This window comes from Panicum hallii, chromosome 9 (genome assembly GCF_002211085.1).
Source record: "Panicum hallii strain FIL2 chromosome 9, PHallii_v3.1, whole genome shotgun sequence".
NCBI classification, from domain to species: Eukaryota; Viridiplantae; Streptophyta; class Magnoliopsida; order Poales; family Poaceae; genus Panicum; species Panicum hallii.
In genome coordinates, this window is record NC_038050.1 from 4,402,131 (window position 1) to 4,422,887 (window position 20,757).

At 48.3% G+C, this 20,757-nt stretch overlaps 2 protein-coding genes and 1 pseudogene across 2 annotated transcripts; 2 read left to right on the forward strand and 1 right to left on the reverse strand.

Annotated features, from left to right (window-relative positions):
- Positions 1 to 668: 668 nt before the first annotated feature.
- Positions 669 to 9,946, forward strand: LOC112872552 (annotated as a pseudogene).
- A 534-nt stretch (positions 9,947 to 10,480) lies between these two features.
- Positions 10,481 to 12,300, reverse strand: LOC112876924 (transcription factor bHLH85-like). The gene is made up of 4 exons (XM_025941104.1): positions 11,476 to 12,300; positions 11,316 to 11,381; positions 11,166 to 11,231; positions 10,481 to 11,079 (listed from the first exon to the last, which is right to left on the reverse strand). Exons 1-4 carry the CDS (start codon positions 12,298 to 12,300, stop codon positions 10,987 to 10,989), a joined length of 1,050 nt encoding a protein of 349 aa, XP_025796889.1. The 3' UTR covers positions 10,481 to 10,986.
- Positions 12,301 to 17,045: 4,745 nt separating this feature from the next.
- LOC112876635 (zinc finger protein 1-like) lies at positions 17,046 to 18,434 on the forward strand. Its single transcript, XM_025940784.1, has one exon. It carries the CDS (start codon positions 17,224 to 17,226, stop codon positions 18,046 to 18,048), a length of 825 nt encoding a protein of 274 aa, XP_025796569.1. The 5' UTR covers positions 17,046 to 17,223; the 3' UTR covers positions 18,049 to 18,434.
- The last annotated feature ends 2,323 nt before the right edge of the window (positions 18,435 to 20,757 follow it).

Genomic DNA, 20,757 nt, shown 5'->3' on the forward strand with positions numbered 1-20,757 from the left:
AGACCAAAGGGAAAAGGTTAATATATATCATGCATGATGACACACAATGTAAGTGTATAACTAACATCATGGGGTGAAATATTAAAAAATAACCTTATACAACTCATTAATATCATGTGGTGAAATATAAAAAATAATCTTATACAACTCATTAAGGAATAAGAACTATAATAATAAAGAATACAATACGCTAAATGTAACAAGAATTTTGTTTTTTTTTCTAAAAATTGTTGGCCTCAGAGTCACCATAGATTTGATTAGCTAGTACATATGGGTATTAAGTATTCTATTTATATTTACATGACTAATGGTTTTGCTAATATGTTAATGATATTAGAAGAGCATGCACCCTAAACTTCAAATATCAAGATAATATATTAGTTTACTATCTCTACACACTATTGTTCTATCTCGGGTGGTCTTTAAAAGTAGCAAAAATTATCTTAAAATTAAACAAATATATTTAAAATTAAACAAAGATATTTGAACGTGCCTATCAAAGCCCGCGATAAGGAAGGTTGAAGGAAAAAGCTGCAGAGAGAAAACGAAACAGGAAGGAAGCCGTGTACAGCACTACGTGATGTGTGTGCTGCATCAGAAGAGCATTGACTCGCTGGACTTCTTTCCCACAAAGCCGCGTGGCCCCCGATAGCCACCGGCCGGAGCCGCTCTCCCAGAAAAACAACAAACCAACCCCGACTCCCAAGACACACCCCCCAGCGAGAAACTAAAAAAGCCCAAATGGCGGGGGGAGGTCGTCGTCTCCCCTCCCAGCGATCCCCTCCCACCGCGACGCCATTTCCGCCACTCCATGTCACTAGGGTTTCGCTCTTTTCCCCATAAGCCCTCGTCCCGATGCGCTGGTGGAGGCGCTCCGGTTCCCCCTCCGGCTCCTCCCAATCCTCGTCCGCATTCACGCCCGCGTCCCCCGCGCGCGCCTCCACCTCCCGCCTCATCGGCGGCGGGGGCAGCGGCCCCAGCTCCCGCCGCGATGGAGGCGGGGGTAGCGGCGAACCGCAGCCGCGGCTGAGCAGGGCGCCTCGGATGCGCTACGTCGTCGACGACCTCGAGATCGGAGTCCCCGCGATCGGCGTGGACCCTACGGCGAGGAGGGACGCGGCGGCCGGGTTCGGGCTTGCGACCGCGAGCTCGACGCCGATCTCGAGGTCGCCGAGTAACATGGAGGTGGCGCCAGCGAGATCGTCATCGACGCCCATGCTGCTGCCGCATCCGCTGCCCCTGCCAGGGGATGGGGAGCCTTCGTGCCGCGGGCCCGGGAGGCCGCTTCCGTCGCCGACGTCGAGGATGCTCGACGGGGACTGGAACTTGCCTGCAGCGGAGGCTCCAGGGGTTTTAGAGACTGGGAGTGAAAGGATGCCGCCATTGCTCGCGCGGAGGTGATTCATTCTTAGTTTTTATTATTTTTGATCCTCGCTAGCCAAATTCACCCCTAGTTTAATTAGTGTGCTTGTAAATCATGACGCGAGTAAGGGTGTCACACTCACAGCTTGAGGATTCCAGAGTCAGTTTATGATTATTGATTAATAGCAATCTGTGCATTTCAAAAAGGGTAACACTATTTAGTCATGCTGTGGCATCAGTGAGATATCAGACACTTAGTTTTGGGCAGGTTATTTTGCAGTAAATAAGAACAGTTTTGGGGGTGCCTACGGGGTTTAGAGACTCAGGGGATGGTATCATTTGCTGTAGGGTATAGTGATTTTGATGATAGACATCAGGGTTCAGGAATGGAGCTTTCAGATATGGATTATGATTTTAGTAAGTTGAGTAGTTGTAGGATGTTACTAACTCATGTTTATTGGAGATCATGACATCAGGTTGCATTTGGATGATACATCACAGAATTGTATTTCTTATGTATTTCGTCACATGTATTGAGTTGCGATGATCTGTGCACATGATGCTTTCACTGCAGATTTCGGCATATAACAACCCATAAAATTGCACACAATGATTCTCTTAACTTTTGGTGACTTGATTAGATACTAACATGATGGAAAGAAGTAGCTAGGATGGGATTTTAATAGATGAATGACTTGGTGACTTGCTGTACTGTCATTGTACTAGGTTGAAGTGGATTCCTGTGAAGCTTCTAAACTGAACTGAAAGACTGGACAAGTTTAGGATCGTTAAATCAATCTACTGTTGAAACAACCTAGTTCAGTAGTGCTATTAATAATTGTACCATGAACAGTAAAGATGCACAACACTTCATTTTTATATTTTGCTTCTTTTGAACATTTGTACTCTGCATGACTCATTGCTCAAACTATTTCCATTTCGTCAATATGTTTTGTGTTCCTTTGGAGCACTGCAATTCTGTATCACTGGTGATTCTGATGTTCATATTTGTGAATTCTTTGATGTTTTGTATATGATAATAGAGTGGTGGCCCAAACTCTACCAAAGACTCATGAGCACAATGACTTTCGGTTAAATGGGACTACCTGTGGTGAACGGAGAAAAGCTTTTAAAGAGAAATTCCAGGATAAGAACTCAGATGAAACTTTGAACTTCAGATTGAACATTCCTGCTAGGAGTGCACCGAGTAGTGGGTTTTCGAGCCCTGTGCAAAGTCCCCGAAGATTGAGCAATGTAGACTTCTCATCTGCTGCAATATCCATCCAAGATACCAATGTATGGTCAGCACGGTCTATCTGGTCTTCTGATCTGATGGGATCTTCGCCTCCTTCTCCCTCACCTGATAAATTTGCGGGTGGTCAGGAGCGTTCTCCTCGCTCAAGTCCACTGAGAAATCCAGTTTTAAGATCAAGAAACCCAAGCGCTCCTCCATCACCAATGCATCCAAAGTTGTTTCCGGAGAACCATGTTTCTCGTAATGAAGGCAATGGAAGTGCCAGTTTTCACCCGTTACCTCTCCCTCCTGCTTCTGTAAGCCCAAAGCAGACTAATACTAGCCACCAGGTAGTTTCAAAAGTTGAGATGCCGTCAGTGGCTGGTCAATGGCAAAAAGGAAAACTCCTAGGCAGTGGAACATTTGGATGTGTATATGAGGCCACTAATAGGTACATCATTGTATTTTATCATCATGAAGCCATGGTTGTTACTTCATTTTGGATTCTGAATGTTATTCTCTTACTTCTACATATAGGCACACTGGAGCTCTTTGTGCCATGAAAGAGGTTAATATAATTCCAGACGATGCTAAATCAGCTGAGTCTCTGAAGCAATTGGAACAGGTTTGGCCTTATTTCTTTGCTGTTTATTCTGCACTGATGGTATCACTACATTCAAATTTATATGATTGTTCCCTACCAAATTTGTTTACATAGCTTCATGGGTTTTAAGTAACAAAATTTTGCCTTTGCTTATATTTTATTTGCATTCCTTTTGTACCTCCTGTGATCCTACATACTGTATGCTTCTCAAGTTCAATCCAGTCTCAGGAATTTTATTGAATAATGCTAAACTGATTGTGGTATAGCACTATCTTCTTCTGCATAAAAATTATGCATGCATGCACTTATTTTGTTCACTGGCTCTGACATTTTTTTCAGGAAATTAAGTTTCTTAGTCAATTCAAGCATGAAAACATAGTGCAGTACTATGGCAGTGAGACTGTAAGTTCTCCTGTGTCATGTTAAGTGCATTTAGTATTTACCGTGCCAGTTTTGAGTAATATGTAATGGCTATTTGTTGAACCCTTGCAGATTGAAGAGAGATTCTACATATACCTGGAATATGTTCATCCTGGTTCAATCCATAAGTATGTTCATCAACATTGTGGATCACTGACAGAATCAGTCATACGTAACTTCACGCGACATATCCTCAAGGGTCTTGCTTTCTTACATAGCCAAAAGATTATGCATAGGTAACTTATCTATTTCCTTGTTTTCAATTTTTTTTAAAATAACAATATCTCAACTTTGCCTATTAATTGAATCTAGCCTAACAGCTTAATAGCTCTTACATTTTGTTTTATCATATCCATTTAGAGTAGGTAGTACCTTTTTGTTGCCATTTTAGTTTCAGTGTTTGTTCACTTTGTTGTGTTTTCTTAAGCTAAAAGCTTTATCTAGATTCTTCTGGAGGCTGGTTTACACCAACCTACGTTGTCTATTAGCAAGTATCCTCTTCTTTTGCAATCTGCAAACACCCTATCTTCTTTTGGACCATGCTATTGCTGAGTTTTGCATATATCAGGTTCTTGTATTATGCTGAAAATGTACAAGTGTACGTTAATATAGTTTTGCTCTTGCAGGGATATCAAAGGTGCAAATTTGTTAGTGGATATTAATGGTGTAGTGAAATTGGCTGACTTCGGAATGGCTAAGCATGTGAGTTCCAAATTACCTATAGTTTTATGTTATTCACTATTACACACAATTATCCATTAGCCAGTACCCCTGAATTTGGTTTTTCAAAAACTTACCATTAAGCTTATCATTACCACATCCAAGATAACAATAGTATGTTCATCCATTTCATGGCAACAATAGTATGTTCATCCAAGCAACTGCTTCTCTCTCTTAAATGGTGCAGGAGAAATTGAGACCATAATGATTGCTGTGCGTACAATATGCTGCTCAACACAAATATTTGATATATGGAGTAGCCACCTAGGATTAGTATCTTGAATCACATTGGAGATGTTGCAATAGAATTATTCTATAGGATAGATTTGTAGAGTGTGAGATCCTACCTGATTCCACCAAAGATACTCTATCCAAAATCTACCATGTATTTCAACAACGATCCATGCAATTTTACATAGATGCCTCCAGTTAAAAAGTTGAAGTCTAAATGAATGATCTACAGTATCAACAGTTTTCCAAGTTTTGCATTACTTTCTGTGGGGCGACTCCTGATTAATATAGCAGTCATTTTTGTCCTGTAGACAATAGGCATATATATTATTGGTTACCCTTAGCCTTTATAGTTGATCTTTGCACATTTTCCTCTCTTTTCAGCTGAGTACTGCAGCTCCTAATCTTTCATTGAAGGGAACACCATACTGGATGGCTCCTGAGGTGCGAACTGGTTATTCTTCATGTTAATTTCATCATTTTCTTTTCTCTCCTGATTGCAACAAGTCTGATTATTCTCATGTGATGTGCCTGCTCTTTTTTGTATACGTCATTCAGAATATACAGCGTTGAAAAAAAATGAACTTGTTAGTCTAGTAGTGTACCAGTTTTCCTTTTTTAGAAAGTCCAAACTTAAATGGATGAATCCTTGGTGGCAATAAATCCTCTGGTGGTTGATTAATTTAACCAGGTATACGCTGTCCCCCCTCAGCTCACCCTAGCCCCGGAATAAAGAAGCTCTCTTGTTTCGTAATTGATTGATTGATTGAATTCCAAACTAAGTCAAAGGGGGAAGAGCAGGAGCATTTTAAGGTCTGGTTAGGAAGCCGGAGATGGTAGAGAGGGTGACGTTCTTTCTTGAGCTACGGCACATTCAACCTTTTCGATCTACGTGGGCAGGTTAAATAACAAATCAAAGTTTCAAGGGTTAAACCCTGGCCTTTCCTATCGTTTTTTCTGGGCGGATTGTCCATGAATCCGAAATGAGAGAAGGAGGGAAGGCGCGCTACAACTGAAAAGCTCTCAATATTTCCAATTCGACCAACTTTTCAAATTACGAGAAGCTTCATAAAGCGCTTCTTTAGGAGTTAAACCAAAGCGCTACCCTGAGATCGGACTCTCAGGGTAGCCTCTTCAGGAAAATGAATATCTCCGGAAAAGATTTTGAGTTCTGTATGGCTTTTTTTTCTCTTCACTCGGACCAATACCAGGACTTAGCAATATTTGATTGATCACAATTCGGTATATTCATCCTGAAGAAAGCTCAAAAGCGCTGTTTGATGAGCCTGCGTAGTATTAGGTAGTTGGTCAGGTAAAGGCTGACCAAGCCAATGATGCTTAGCGCTTTTTCGCCTTCTCTTCGCTCTGGACAGGAGCGCTAATGGACACGCAGCGGTTTGATAGTGTACTCGACCATATGACTGGCTAAAAACTTCATTAAGAGAATACCATCGAATCGTGAGAAATTCGAAAAGTAAACAGTTTTAACGCCACACTCGTCTGTCCTTTTCTACTTAGTTGGACAGTCAGAAAATCGTATAAAAATTGTGTGGTGGAGAATGCGCGTTAGCGCAACGGCTTTCGCGCTAGTTGCTCAAAAAATCGTCGAAATGCATTTTGTTCTTTGTATTAAAAAAGTCATTATTCAAAGTTGATGAAATAAAAGTATATTTTTGACCTCACTTCCATGACTTCTAGAGGAAAGCTAACTGCTTGCTGGCTATTTAAAAATTTGAAAAAAATTGGATTTCTTTATTTTATTAATTTTGGATCCAGAAGAAGTAGTCTTTCTTTGCGGCTACACCTCCCGCTTTGTCAGGTATATTCAAATACAGTATCAGGAAGCACTGCTTGGGGGGACCAGCAAATGCGCCTGTTCTGGCAAATGCGCCTGCCTGCTCTGTTAGTTAGGTAAGTAGCAAATGCGCCGCTATTGGTTTGGTCAAGGTTCTCCCACGCAGGCCCACCACGCTTCGCGCCTGCGGCGTTTTCGCCAGACGGTCTTTGCCAGTAGTGCCATCCTCCCCGCAGGCTGTCTGTATGGGTGGGTTGTCCCTTGCTGCTACGTTCTGGTTACTTCTTCCATTTTTACTGTAATAGAGTTCAACTCCGTTGATTGAATGTCAAAGTCTTCGGCCGCAGTGTTTACTCAGGAAAAGATAGTGCTTACTTAAGTAAGGCATTAGGGGTGGACTGTCAGTATATGAAAGAGTACTTTTGGCTTTCATTTTTCATAAATATTTTGAATAAAAAAAAGAGGGAATTTGCCAAATCCAGAAGACAGACGGGATTCTAGGATTATCCTTTTGGGCAAAGCTTGATACATCCATGTCTAGCTCATGTCGATCTTCGTGTCATTTTTCTTTCATTAGCTCAGTAGGATAGTCCACTGGTAAGGTCGGGACCGTGGTCGTCCGTCTCCGCTTTGCCGGCCGATAAGATCACTGAGATTGACCAGCCAGCTGGGTAGCTTCCTTTTCTACACGCAGAGGAAGAGGGCACTAGTAGCCTTATCACGTCAGGTAGCTTGCCCCCTTTCCTATTTAGCTTTGCTTGCTGCCTATTATGAGAAAGATAAGGATTTCTAAAAACTTTTGCGTTCCTTTTTCTTTTTAATGTGAAGTGAATAAAGAAATTATTCAAATAAGAAGTGAATAAAGAAATTGAACCAGGAAGTTGGCACAACACTTTAGTGACTTTAAGTTACCTTTATGAATGAGAACCTTAGCAGACCTGTTTTATATAAACAGTTAGTCTTCTCTAGAATTTCATCCGTGTTAAGCAAAGTTTAAAAGAAGCTGCCATGTTTTCTCTCAAAGGTTTAGAAAGTACCGTGTTAACCAAAAAAGTCTACACTATTAATTGGTATTTAACGGTCTACACTGCTAAATAGCTGGAATTTGGAGTAAAAAGTAAATACAATTAGGAGTTGATTTCCACAAAGTCGTAAGAATAATACAAAGATGCTGGATGAACAAGGCTAATGCGCAGACTTTGCCCAAAGCCCATACGATCCAAGCCGAGTCACTGCCCAGTGCCTGGAGCACTCTTCACATCCCTGCATGCATGCATGCACGGTCAAATTGATTATCCAGGGCGAGAACTGCCTTCCCATGATCTCATGGCACTGGGATGGGAGAGGGAACCTGGAACAAGGTGCAGTGGGAGACAGGCCTGCTGGACTGCAGCAAGAGCTGCCGGCTGATGGTCTGACTGGAGTGGGACCTATATTTTTCAATTTCAAAGTCTGACGACCTGTAGAATTCTTATGATGGAAGTTTTCCTAGCATGGACTATGGTTTCTTAATTATGAATCAAGGAAAAACATCTTATAATGCTTTATGACGGGCACATTGTCTCTGCCTCTGACTTTGAGACAACACGCCAGCAGAAGCGCTTGAATGCATCACTTGCTGCTTTACCCCAAACCATCTTAAGCAGGAGTTAGAAAGAGAGAGGCATGTCTTCAATCTAACGAGAGTAATGGGCACTAGGAAAATATGGTACTAAAAAATCACGATTCAATCTTCCCAAGGTAGGGTCTAGGGTGTATTTATGTGTTGAAACTTATAGTGGATACTTGCCTTTGTGATAAATTTTCACATTAGATACTGTGATGACCTCTTGTAACAATTTAGTTTTGTGACCTTGCTGTTGGCTGTGCTATTGTTTATTTTGTTTGAATAGATTACTTGCTTATTTCGAATTAGAGGTGTAGTGCAGTCACACTAGTACATTTTTATATTGCAGGTTGTTAGGGCCACACTCGATAAAAGTGCAGGTTATGATCTCGCTGTTGATATTTGGAGCCTTGGTTGCACAATCATTGAGATGTTTACAGGAAAACCACCTTGGAGCGGTCTTGAAGGGGTAAGTTGTTTGTGGAGGTTTCCCTGTGTTTTGAGTTGTATTTATGTAATCAGAGTAGAACATCTTTCTTTACCTTAGGTTCATCTGATGAATGCTGATAATTTGTCTTACATAGCACCTTGGCCTGATCAAAGCTGTGAATACGAAACAAATAATGATTTTTTATTGGTACATGTGTGATTGCCTGCCTAATCTTGGCCATATTAGATAACTCACTGTTTCCATTCATGGAGAGTGGTTTGTGATCAGCAGCCTAAAAAATGAATTGGTGTCTTATAAGGTTCTTAATCATGAACTATGTATATTTTGTGGTGCTACAGCCTGCTGCAATGTTTAAGGTGCTGCGCACGGACCCACCAATTCCAGATAATCTGTCCCCTGAAGGGAAGGATTTTCTGAGATGCTGCTTCAAGAGAAACCCTGCTGAGAGACCAACAGCAAGCAAATTGCTTGAACACCCATTTATCCAAAATTCTAATCATTTCAACCAGCATGGCTCTACACCCTACAACCAGCATGGCTCTACACCCTCATTTGCAGCAATCAAATCCCCAGTAAGCCTTCCCACCTTTTCTCCTTCCTACATTCACATGATATCCAATGTTTCAACTTTGAAGCTTTATGCACTTCTATAATTCAGCTCGTTGATGACAGGATACTGGGCACAGCGGTGCAAGAGATAAAGTACCCTGGAAGAATGATTCATGCATGAGAGGGAAACATGCAAATGGGTGAGTACTTCTGTCACCTTACGCTGTTTCCTGATCTATATTGATGAAAGGTTCGTGTTATTTGAGACTGTCAATTGTTAACCCCTGGCATTTTTTTATTCTGGTAGTGAAACAAGCAGTGCTCGGTCTTCTGGGTCATTGGCGTATCGATTAACGACACCCCTACCCAACTCAGGAACCAATAGCTTGTCACCTCCACCTTTGAGTTCGGCCTCCAGTTCTGGCTCTGCAAACCATACACCAAAGGGTATGAATTTTTCAGTCACATACCCTCAGCCTAGTCCATTGCCAAAGCCTAACGGGAAGGAAGCAATAAATTTGATTTTACATTGAAGCACAGCATGCCACCTATCACAATATCTGGGCCACAAAGGCTCACACAAACAGTCTGAGGGTACCACCTGTCCCTAACCTCTGGTCCTTGTATCGCCAGTCATAGTTGACAATTTTCTGGGTCTTGTAAAGTATTTTCCATGTAAAGGAGATCGCCACGGTATGATCACAGGAAAATGCTGCTAAATGAGGGGGCCTTGTGAAGTCTGTTGTAATATTTGGTTTCTGGGGGGAATGATTGCATTTCCCATGTAACATATTTATTAGGGTTTAGCTGTAGGTAAAACTAATGGTCCTGATTGTCAACACATAGGACATTAGGTTTAGCATGTGTTGTTGATGTTGTGTAATGATCATACTTGATGTAATCATTGTTGATGATTTTTTGGGCCCAAGTAATAATATGTCAACTGGCAAGGGGGCTGCAGATCACGTATCGAATTTCTTCATCGTGGCAAACTGCTCATTTGGTTGTTTATGAAGAAAGGGTTCATTCGTGTGGTTTCTAATTTCTTTTGTAGTGAAGGTTGTTCTTAGACTGTTAACGAAAGGATGTATATGCCATATTCCCTTGGGAATGTCGTCTCGGAGGTAATCGCAATTGCGTGACTTAACTGCCATGTCTTGACTCTTGAGTTTGACCACGTTTTGGTGTGGTGTGTACCACTTACCAGACGATGCAACATTTTTGTGCATCGAACATAACTAAGTGTGCTGGCGCCATCGATTGTATATGATGTATTTCTTTTTTTGAACGAAAGTCATATGATGTATTTCTTTGAAAGCTATAGGCTAATTGATTACGCAGGTTTTATTTCAACAGTGATGAGGTGAGTAGTGGGTAAGGAGTGGCAATCAGCATCCATGTTGAGATCTGTACTCTGCGACTAACAGAGATAACTCTAATCATTACTTACAGAAAGCAACAACATAACCATGCTGCCAATTAGTAATGTTAAAGTTATACAACAGCAGCAACCAAAAAAAACTAGCGGAACGCTTCATTATTCTTCAAAGATCGTGATTTGTTGTATTATAGTCATCTGGTATTATTTGTTTCTCCATTACTCAAACTTCAACACCATTTTTTTTTAGGGGTCAGGAGGGGAAAAAAAAGAAGGTGAGAAAAAAGATCGTATCAATTTTACATGTTACAACTATAGTGTACCTGACTGGTTATCAGTACAAAAATGGGCATATACGTCTTGCATGTCTTCCCCTGTCCCGATGTAGTAACTCTTAATGTACGTATTGAAAAATGATCAGGTAAAGAGGAGCCAAAGAAGTGTCTCCAAGAAAACGACTGTGAATGACATCAATATTGCATCTTGCAAACAGTGATGACCCTATTGCAAAACAGTGCAAGCCCTACGCCAAAAAGAAAAAAGGCCGTAATTTCGTCAGTGCCAAAGATCGCTCTTAATAATTGGCCCAGTTTTTCCAGTCTTCAGATGGTAACTGTAACCATGGGACTCGAGTCATCACTGAAGAGTGGAGATCTTCAAGTCGATTCCTAAGCTCATCCCGTTGTAAGCGATCGGTGCGTACATCCACATCTCATCAGAACTCAGCATCTGATCATGAACACAATTAATCTTGTGAGACGCTGATAACAGACCCAATGCGCATGGCTAGAGAACAAGCGTGCCTGCTTAATTACCTTGATCTGCTGCTGCAGGAACCTGACGTAGTGAACTGCCTCCTCAAGCATTGTGCTGATGTCAACCTGCAGAAATGTGTTTCATGGCAGTTAGCAAACACTAGCACTGGCAATTACTTTGGTTCCACTGGGCACAAAACGATCAATTACTTTGGTTCCATTGGGCACCAGCTTCTGCAGAATCTTGAGCCTCTCATTGATCCTTTCCCTTCTTCTCTGCAATCGGAAAGAATACTCTGAATCAATTTATTGTGAGTCGGCTAGAAAGGTAGTGCAATGGTCCATCTGCACTGCCGCGCATTGAGCTCACCCTTGCGTAGAGGCTCTGGGGATCGGTCGCCGACCCTTTGGCTGCCCGGGCCTTCGCATTGCCGCCGCCGCCGTGAGCCCCCAAGCGGCGGTTCACCTCGGAGCAATTGGACAAGGACTCGTCGGCCGAGCAGCTGCCTTTGCTTTGCGAACTCTCCTGACTGAACTTCTGCGCCGTCTTGGATGCCGCCTTCTTCTCCTTCTTTTTGTGCCGTCCAAGATCCCCGCCATCGTTGCCGGCCAGAGCCTTCCGCTTCGGGAGCGACACCGCGGCGCGGGCTGCGGCGCCGTCATCGCCTCCGTTGCGGTGACCGGCCGTATGAGTGTGATCAGCGGGCGAAGGGTTAGGGGCCGGGTGGACGACGCTCGAGGTTCCCTCCTCCTCCCCGTCGCCGAGGAGATTTAGGTCGATGGAGGACGTGCACAGCAGCGTCGTGCGCGTGTTGATCCCGAGCGACACGTCCGGCTCGGCGAGGTAGTAGTAGCAGCAGCCACTGCCATCGAAGTAGGCTCCGCTGCCGCTGCTGTTTCTGTTACTGGCGGCGCCATGGGGAGGCCAGTAGCAGGCCCCGTTGCCGGGGTCAGTGACATGGCCAGGCTCAGGCCAGTACGTGGAGCTGGTGGCACTGATCTCGCCCAGCTTATTATGGTGCTGATGCTTCTGCTCCCGCTCGTCGTCGTCGTCGTCGTTCGGGTACGGGTACGGCGCCGCGAGGAACTGCGCCACGATCTCCGACTCCTCGTCCGGCGCCGGCGCCGCCGGGTACTGCGAGCACCAATGCGCGTCTCGGGACTCGAGCCAGGCGGCGAGCTCGGGTTGCGACATTGCGCGAGGACCGAGGTGCACCTGTGTAAGCTCAGCAGAGAGAGCAGGAGTGACTGATCGAGGCTTGGTCTTGGTTGAACGCACGTAGGTGTGGCTGGCCGGATGTCGAGAGATCAGTGAGTATTTGTATGGCCGTTGGGACAAAACTTAACTGTTTCTGATACAGCTCAGGTAGCTGGCTATATGTGCAACTCGGGGAGAGAGTCTGCTTACAAAACTCTGAACAACTTTCAGACAAGAAAAATCACGCGTAGATGTCCGTCATCTGAGGATGGGACAGTAGTGGTCAAGATACGCGGAATGGCTCTGATTCGGGACTTGCTTGTTTATGAACCTGAAGAACATTCAGTTTGACCCCCAAAAAAATAGAGCTAGCAAACTGGTAGTTTGAATTGCAGGTCGAATTTTGTGAAGGAATAATCGAGCGGAGAGATCGTGGAGGCAAGTAAACTGAAACGGGAACGGAGACAGCTGCATGGTGATTGTGATGCCTCACTTGCACGCCCTTATACTAAGCTGCACATGCATAGCTGGTCATTCTATTTGCACAAACAATATTCAGAGGGAGTGTGTTTCAGAGTGATCATTTGTCTGTCAACTGCAAGCAGGCTCTGAATCCCAAAGTTGTGCTCGACATGGTCTCCATAGCTGTCTCCATCTGGTTTTGGAACATCTAGGAATGGCAAGTCCATACCATTAGTCCATGCGTGCAAATTGCAAAATCACAAACTGGATTGGCCGGAGCCAGCCTTGAACTTGTATCTCCATTTTTTGTGTAGTTTTGGACGTTTGAGTGTGGAGAATCGCCTCTTCGTCCTTTCCAAAGTGTGAGAGCTCTAAATTATACCAACCGAAGAGCAATCATTTGAAGATGTATACTGTATGATCAAGTTGTCCTACACAGATCAAAATCGCCCTGAAAAACATACTCTAACGCGTCATCGTGTTAGATCATTATTGATACTTCTTTTTTGAGATAATGAACAGCTTAGTTGGTTAAGTGTTCATGTTCGTACTGTTTTTTTTTCTTTTTGAAATAAGAAGAAAACGTTGTCCTGGACGTTTCTATTGGCTAAATTCTTTTGACTTGCATCAAGGGCAATTTCCATATCTTTGGACCTAGGCGTTGGAAGCACGTATACATGTTGACAGTCTTGCAAACTGCGATGCTGGAGATTCTGTAGCTGTCATGCATTTTAGTTTGCTCCTGGACTTTCCATTTAGCACCAATGCTTCAACCAACATTACTGATGGCCCTTCTGATTTCGCAAGTGTTGAGTTTCACTCCCTCCATTTTAAATGTAGTTTGTTTTAATTTTTCTAAGTTCATAACTTTTGCTATGCACCAAGACATATGTTATTTCTAAATGTATAACAAATACTATGCATTTTGGAATGGAGGGAGTAGAGATCAATCGTATACTCTAGATTCCTTTCAAGTCCTGATCGAACCAACTTGATGAATGACAGTGTGGTTGGTAATGTTTTGTCAAAGTCAGAAAAAGATACTCTAGAAGTAAAACCCCAAACCAAACAGTCACTGAACCAGCCCAACTGAGCCACATACTATTACTTAGTAGTATCCCTCAGAAAATAAGGCAATAAATGAAGTCTCTAGTTGTTTCTTTAGCACATAGGAGTAGTGCTAACCACTAACCAGGGTGCCGACACTTTTTATATTTCTTAGCCCCTCCCCTCTAAAAAAATCAGACATTTCCTTATGAAATTCTTTTTTTTTGCTCTTAGGAATCTGGTCCAGGCTTGTTGGGCCGAAGGCGAAGAAAAGAACATAGTGGGCCAGATTCGAGGTTGTCGGTTGCTCTCCACGCGGGGAGATTCGAGAGAGATAGCGGACGCTCTCAATTGGTTCCAAAAAGTTCTTCTAAAAAAAAATGGTTCCAGCAGTCAGCAAGAAAAAAGAAGAAGCCACCCAAGACAGAGAAAAAGAGTGAGGCCAGACTGTGCTTCGAGAGCAGCAGCTGGTACTCTCTAACGAACCCAGACTTTTTCCTGCTACTAATCCCGTTTATAGGCCACAGGTAGGCAGGTGCTTTCTCCATCGCAGACTAGATCGGCAGCCACGAGCGCCAACCGCGCAACCACCGCGAGATTCCCGTTCAGATTTGCGTCGCCGCCTCGTGGGAGCAGAGCACCCCGCTCCCGCGGCCCGTGTGAGATCCAGCGCCGCGACACGTCGCGCCGCGCGCAACCACCGCGGCCGGCCGGCGCAACGCCCGGCTGCTGCTGCCACTGGGCGCTGGCGCCACTAGCTACTAGTACTACTAGTAGTCAGTAGCGACCAGCCATCTCCCAGCGATAAACAACCAGGGCACGGCAGGCAGGTGGTTAGGCCGCCGGCCGCCCTCTCGCGTTCTCGCGCCGGTCGATCCAATCGCGCGATTAGGCGGGCCGTGGCCCGTGGCGTACGTTGCGCGCGGACGTACGTGCCCGGCCGGGACGCGAAGGCGCGCGAGGAACACGTGGGGAAATGGATCGGGTGGAGAACACCCACCCGGGCCGGCACGCAGCTAGGCCCCCCGGCTCGCCGGGGCGCGGACGGGGACGTGTCGCTTGCCGAGCTGCCCCCGCACGGAAGCCGACGCCGACGCCGCGCGGCCGTGCACCGAACCGAGGCGCGCTGGCTCGCGCCCGCGTGACCGGCCGGCCCGCCTTAATGGAATGGAAAAGGTCCGGGGGCGGACGGACCAACGGCGGACTCGAGCGGCTGCCGGCTGCGCCGAGGAGCCAATCAGCGCGGCCCGGACGCCGAACAGATGCGCCGGGGCGTCGGGTCACGGGCGCGATCGTACTACGTGGGCGTGGCGTCCGCGGGGACGTAGGGGGGATTAGTCCGTGGAGTGTGGGGGGGGGCGAGGACTTGGTTTCTCCCACGCATGTGCCAACTTGCAGTAGCCAGTAGCTGCTTGCTCCTAGTACGTACTAATCCAGAGGCGAGCGGCGTGTTAGGTGCGTGGTGGGCAACGTGACATATCGAGTGACAGCAGAGGCTGCTAGGGACAACAGGTGCGTGGTATTAACAAATAGGGCGCCATGCTTATCTGTTAGTGGTGGTACGGTGGCAGGCTTCTAATTGACCACATGAGGTGGTTTTTGCAAATTGCAAGGATAAAACGTCATGCTGCCATTGTTAGCACGTAAAAAGGCGCTGCTGGCTGCTGGGAGAGGATAAACTGGAAACGCCACATGAATTTGCCGTTTCAACAATATAAACCCCTTCAAGTGCTCAAATCCTTGCCTCTTGGGCTTTCTGAAGAAAAGGCAACACCTTGGGTCTAATTTAACATCCTCCTTCCTAGTAACTCCTCCACCTGCTTACGTGGATGACGTCTGGCTGTGACAGTACGCGTGCCAGCAGGAGCGGCCGTCGGGCCCATCTAGAGAAACCGTGGCAGCCGCGCCACGGCCTGCCTACCCAGCTGACGCAGAAGATCCATTGCATGTAAGTGATGCCACTTCGGCCGACGGAAGCTCATAGGCAACGGGCTATTTTAAGCGACCCCCCGCGGTGACCGGTCTGTTGGAGGTTGGAATCTTCCATGCACGCACCTGCGGCCCCATCGCGCGGTCTGCCTGCCTGCGACTTGCTGCCGGGTCGGTTTGGTTTGGTTTGGTTTGGACTTGTAACCGTAACAGGGGGCGAACAGGCAAAGCGAAGACCCTTTCAGGCTTTGCAAGTTTACGCATGTGCTTCAAAATGCTTTCAGACTTGCGCAGTCCTCTGCTCCCACCACTGCCAGTGGCGTGCTAGTATTATTATAGCGAGAAGGATTGACTCAATTTTCATTTTGCACTCCTGTTGACCTGCAGCACAAGAAACTAGCTGTAGCTAGCGCACCATTTGAGGTTCAGGCTCTGAATCACACGAAGCTCTGAGGTAAGCATGACGTTTATTCAACCTAGGTTACCTTTTTTTTTCCTACGAAAACTAGAAAATTACTTGTCATACCAATAACATAGTAACATTCCAAGGAGACAGGTAGTAATATAAGCACCAGCGAAATTCGCGCTTCAATTTTTTTCCCGCTTCGAGAAAAAGCACCAGCAGAAGTTTTTGACAGATTATAACTCCTAGTTCACTCTAGCTGAACTAAGAAAGCCTAATCCATTGTTAATTGCTTATTAATTCCCTCCAAGCTCGTGAGCCCATCTGGCCACGTTCAGCGGCGAAAATGAAATGAAATGAAGCGTGGCTTAGCGGGTGATCGGCGGGGTCGGGTATGCATCCGCAACCGGCGACGACCGCAACTCACATCCATCCACGGCGACGCAGCCGCCTCGGTCAGCCCTCGCCACACTTCCTCCCACATCCACACTCCCCTCCACACTACCGATCCAGTCGTCGTTCTCGTTCCACCACGGCGCTCGGCAAGTTGCGCTCCCCGGCTTCCCCTTCGCCTCCTCCCCCTCTCCCCGTGTCTTCCCCTCCACGTTGACCACGACTTTTTCGTTGCCGCCGAGTACCTGCCTTGCCTGCCGCCTGCCGCCTCCCTCCACTCCACTCCACCCACCCGACTGACCCGAGTGAGACGAGGCCCAACCCCACCACACGCCTTCGCCGCCACTCCACCGGCCTCCCACCCGCTGCCGCCGCGCCCCCACCGCGCCCGGCGCCCCACCTGACTGTCACTGTGCCGCGTGCGCGCCCACCCCGGCGACCACCTCACTCCCCCCACCTACGACGCAACTTCCCACGCCCCATCGCACCCGCCACCGCTTTAAAACCTCCTCCCCACAGCCTCACTCTCCCCCACTCACACACCACCAGAGCACAGCGAAGAGCGACACGCCCAAGCAACCACCACTCCACAGCTAAGCCAGCCACCGCGGGAACAAGTCGCACCGGCGGCCGAGAACTCGTCTCCGGTCGATCTCCAGCGAAAAAGCCTACGCTTGCCGTGCGCCATGTCTTCCATGGAGCTGCTCCACGCCGTGATCCCGGAGAAGCAGCGCGAGGAGGCGCCGGCGCCGGCGACGACGACGAGCAGCAGCGCCACCGCCACGAGCGGCGACGAGGGCTCCCACGTGCCGCAGGGCTGGGCCAAGAGGAAGCGCTCGCGCCGCCAGCGGTCCGAGGAGGAGAACCTCGCGCTCTGCCTCCTCATGCTTTCCCGCGGCGGCAACCACCGCGTCCAGGCGCCGGCGCCGGTCCCCGCCGCGGCGCCGGCCGCCGCGGAGTTCAAGTGCTCCGTCTGCGGTAAGTCCTTCAGCTCCTACCAGGCGCTGGGGGGCCACAAGACCAGCCACCGTGCCAAGCTGCCGACCCCTCCTGCTTCCGCGGGCGCTCCGGCAGCACCCGTCCTGGAGTCCCCCGCCCCCATCACCGTCGTCGTCCCGCCGCCGATCGAGGTCCGCGAGCCGGCCACGTCATCCACCGCCGCGTCCTCCGACGGGGCGGCGGCCTCTAGCAGAGTCCACAGGTGCTCCATCTGCCACAAGGAGTTCCCCACCGGGCAGGCGCTCGGCGGGCACAAGAGGAAGCACTACGACGGCGGCGCGAGCAGCGCCGCCGCCTCCGCCGATCTCCCGGCCGCCGCGGCGGCCGCCGAGACGTCCGAGGTGGGGAGCTCCGGCAACGGCAGCTCCGCGGCCCGGGCGTTCGACCTGAACCTCCCGGCCGTGCCGGAGTTCGTGTTCCGGTGCGGCAAGGCCGGCAAGATGTGGGAGGAGGACGAGGAGGTGCAGAGCCCGCTCGCCTTCAAGAAGCCCCGCCTCCTGATGACCGCATGAGCCGCCGCGCGCGCGGATCCGACCCGTCCGAAGATTTTTGGTCTAGCTGCAGAGAGTTCGGTGGAACACTATTCGTTCATTCATTCGTCTGGTGCCAGTATTACAATTGTTTGATTTGTTCTTGTTACAGCTCTTGTACAGAGAGAGTGTGCGAGTCAGATACATAGCCGCCACACATACACCCCATACGTACGTAGGCCTTCCTCCTCTTGGGAGAAGTATACTTGCTTGTATCCTTAGCTGTCAGTAAGTAGTATACCGTAGGTCATACTCCATTCTCATACAGAGATGACTGGTGAATTAGTGATGCTTTGTAACATAAAGTATAAATGGATTGGGAGCCTTCCAGAAAGTGAAACTCTCCATAACAGAGTTGTTTGACGCAATTATGGATGAAGCTCGGCCGTGGGAGTATGCTGGAATATCACACCTTTACAGGCTCTTCCTCTGAATTTCTCAAAGATCTGTTATAGGAGGAGAGAGTTCTTTAGGTCGCGAACTATTAACTGTGTAATAGTCTTTTCGATTTGTGGTGACTGTGCTCTTGATCAAGAACACAGCACGTTGTAACAAACTTCCCTCTTCTTCTTAATGAAAAACGTCCCCAGACGCTAAAAAAAGATTATCGAAGGATCAGATGCCTTTCTCGCAGCACCTTTGTTTCATGTCTGGCTGAAGTTTAGCAGGTTGATCGATCGATGGATCCGTGTTCTCTCGTCACTCTTTCCAGCTCGGTTCACCCCTGTCCTTGCTTTCATGCGAAGAAAGAAACGGAGCCACGCCGACTGCTTCGCCCCCCGCCTCTCGGAAGCAACGTCCTCTACAACCTTTCGCAGAGAGTTCTCTGCCGCCCGGCCACTCGTCGATCCTCACGTATTCAGTGACGACGTGAAATCCCTGGCTGCCGATAGGCGATAGCTTGGTCAGGTCCGGGATTCCACGAGCTTCCGTTCCATCCACCACTTGCCGGGCTGCTGGTTGCGGGGCGGGGCGGCGACACCCTAGGACCGCCGCAAGTGGGAACAACAAACCTGGGGCCGTTGCGGCTTCGGGAACGCCGACGGGCGGCGCCCACTAGCGGGTGGAACGGCCGCCGACAGCGACGCCGCCCCGCCCCCGCCCCGCCCGCCGGTGCCGATAAGTGCGTGCCGACTCGCGCCACCCCGGATCGCTTTCGACGCAACAGCTCCCCGCGGCCGGCCGGCCGCCCGCATGGTTCGGAAAGGGGCGCGCCGGCCTCCCTCGCCCGTACGCGCCATGACGCTTCCGTTCCTCCCGCCCACTTCCGCGCCGAACAGCGGCGGCCGCGATGAGTGGCCCCCGCACGACGAGAGGACGTGGCGCCGACGACGGCGTCCGCGGCTGGGTCGCGTATGGGCGGGGCGTTGGAGGAGGGACGGAACGGAAGCGTGCGTCGACGACGGGGCCGGGGCGTGGGGTTGGGCATGTTTCACGTGGCGTGGCGGCGTCGCGTGTTGCGTTGAAGATTTCGTGGGCGACCCGCCACCGGTCCGCGACGGTGCGCACGCGTCCTTAGAGAGTTCGGCCGGCGACCCGGCGCGTTCTGGATGCGGGGATATGTTCGCACCGGTTCCGTCCCGGGCTCGGCTTGTGGTCTTCTGGGTCCACGCCACGGTGACGTGCGCTATGTTGGCCTTGCCACGACGGGGTTTCCTGGAGCTGGAGATGCCATTTGGAGCATGTGTGGTGCTGCTGCATCTCTGCTAAAGTCGGGATAAGGCGATGAGCCAAAGCAAAGCCGGCCAAACATGGCATGTCCAAAAACAGGAGAGTTCTGATACACGTCTTCCTTGCTGATCTCACGAGCCTTTTTTGCTAGACGTGGAAAGGACTAGTTCCGAAACTGCTCCACCTGTCAGTGTCCCGTAGCTATGAGCTGTAGCCTTTTTTTTCTTTCGTTCGATTGCAGTTCCAGCCACGTCGGAAAAGGCCTACGAGCCGCCCGCACTGTTCTCCTCTGACGGCTCCCGATCGCCGCTGCGCTAATCTGATTCTTTTTTTTTTTGAGGGGTGCTGCGCTAATCGGATTGGTTGTTCATGCCCCGTGCTGGACCAAACAAGGCCTTGCATTAGCCGATGGGCAGGGCTGGGTTCCTACAAGGCCGTGACTGCGCGTTGACAACACATGGGCTCCGCTTTTCTCTGCGCCCCGCCCAGCTAATGTGTGACATGGGCTTTTCTCCTTCTTTCAGCTCTTTCTGGGCCATTCATTCCTACCGCGCGCCTACACTCCTTCCCGCCCACGCGTCATTCATGGGCCGGGAGACCAGTAGAGGTGGCCGGGCAGCGCTTCCGCCTTTTTACATTAACAAAATAGGCCCATTAGGTGGTGCCGTCCAAGTTACTGGCTGCCTTCAAATTAGTTTCTTCAAGTTCTTCTTTTTCCCGCTTCTAAAATTCAAGAAGGAATTCCATTCTAGAATGCCCAAAAGCGGCCTTGCAAGCATGAAGAGTGTGTATGTGTGTGCTTCTATACCTTGTAATACAGCAACCCATGATCAAGGTCAACAAGAAGTGAGCAACACGCGCATCACTGGAGCATAACCCTAGTCATGCTGCCTAAACTCCATCGTTCCATCCCCGTGTCTCCACAGCACCGGCTTCATTATTCCTTTCCTCATCATCCTTACCAACTGTTATAGCATACAATTAAACAACATAAATACTGTGCTGAAGTAATATGCAATA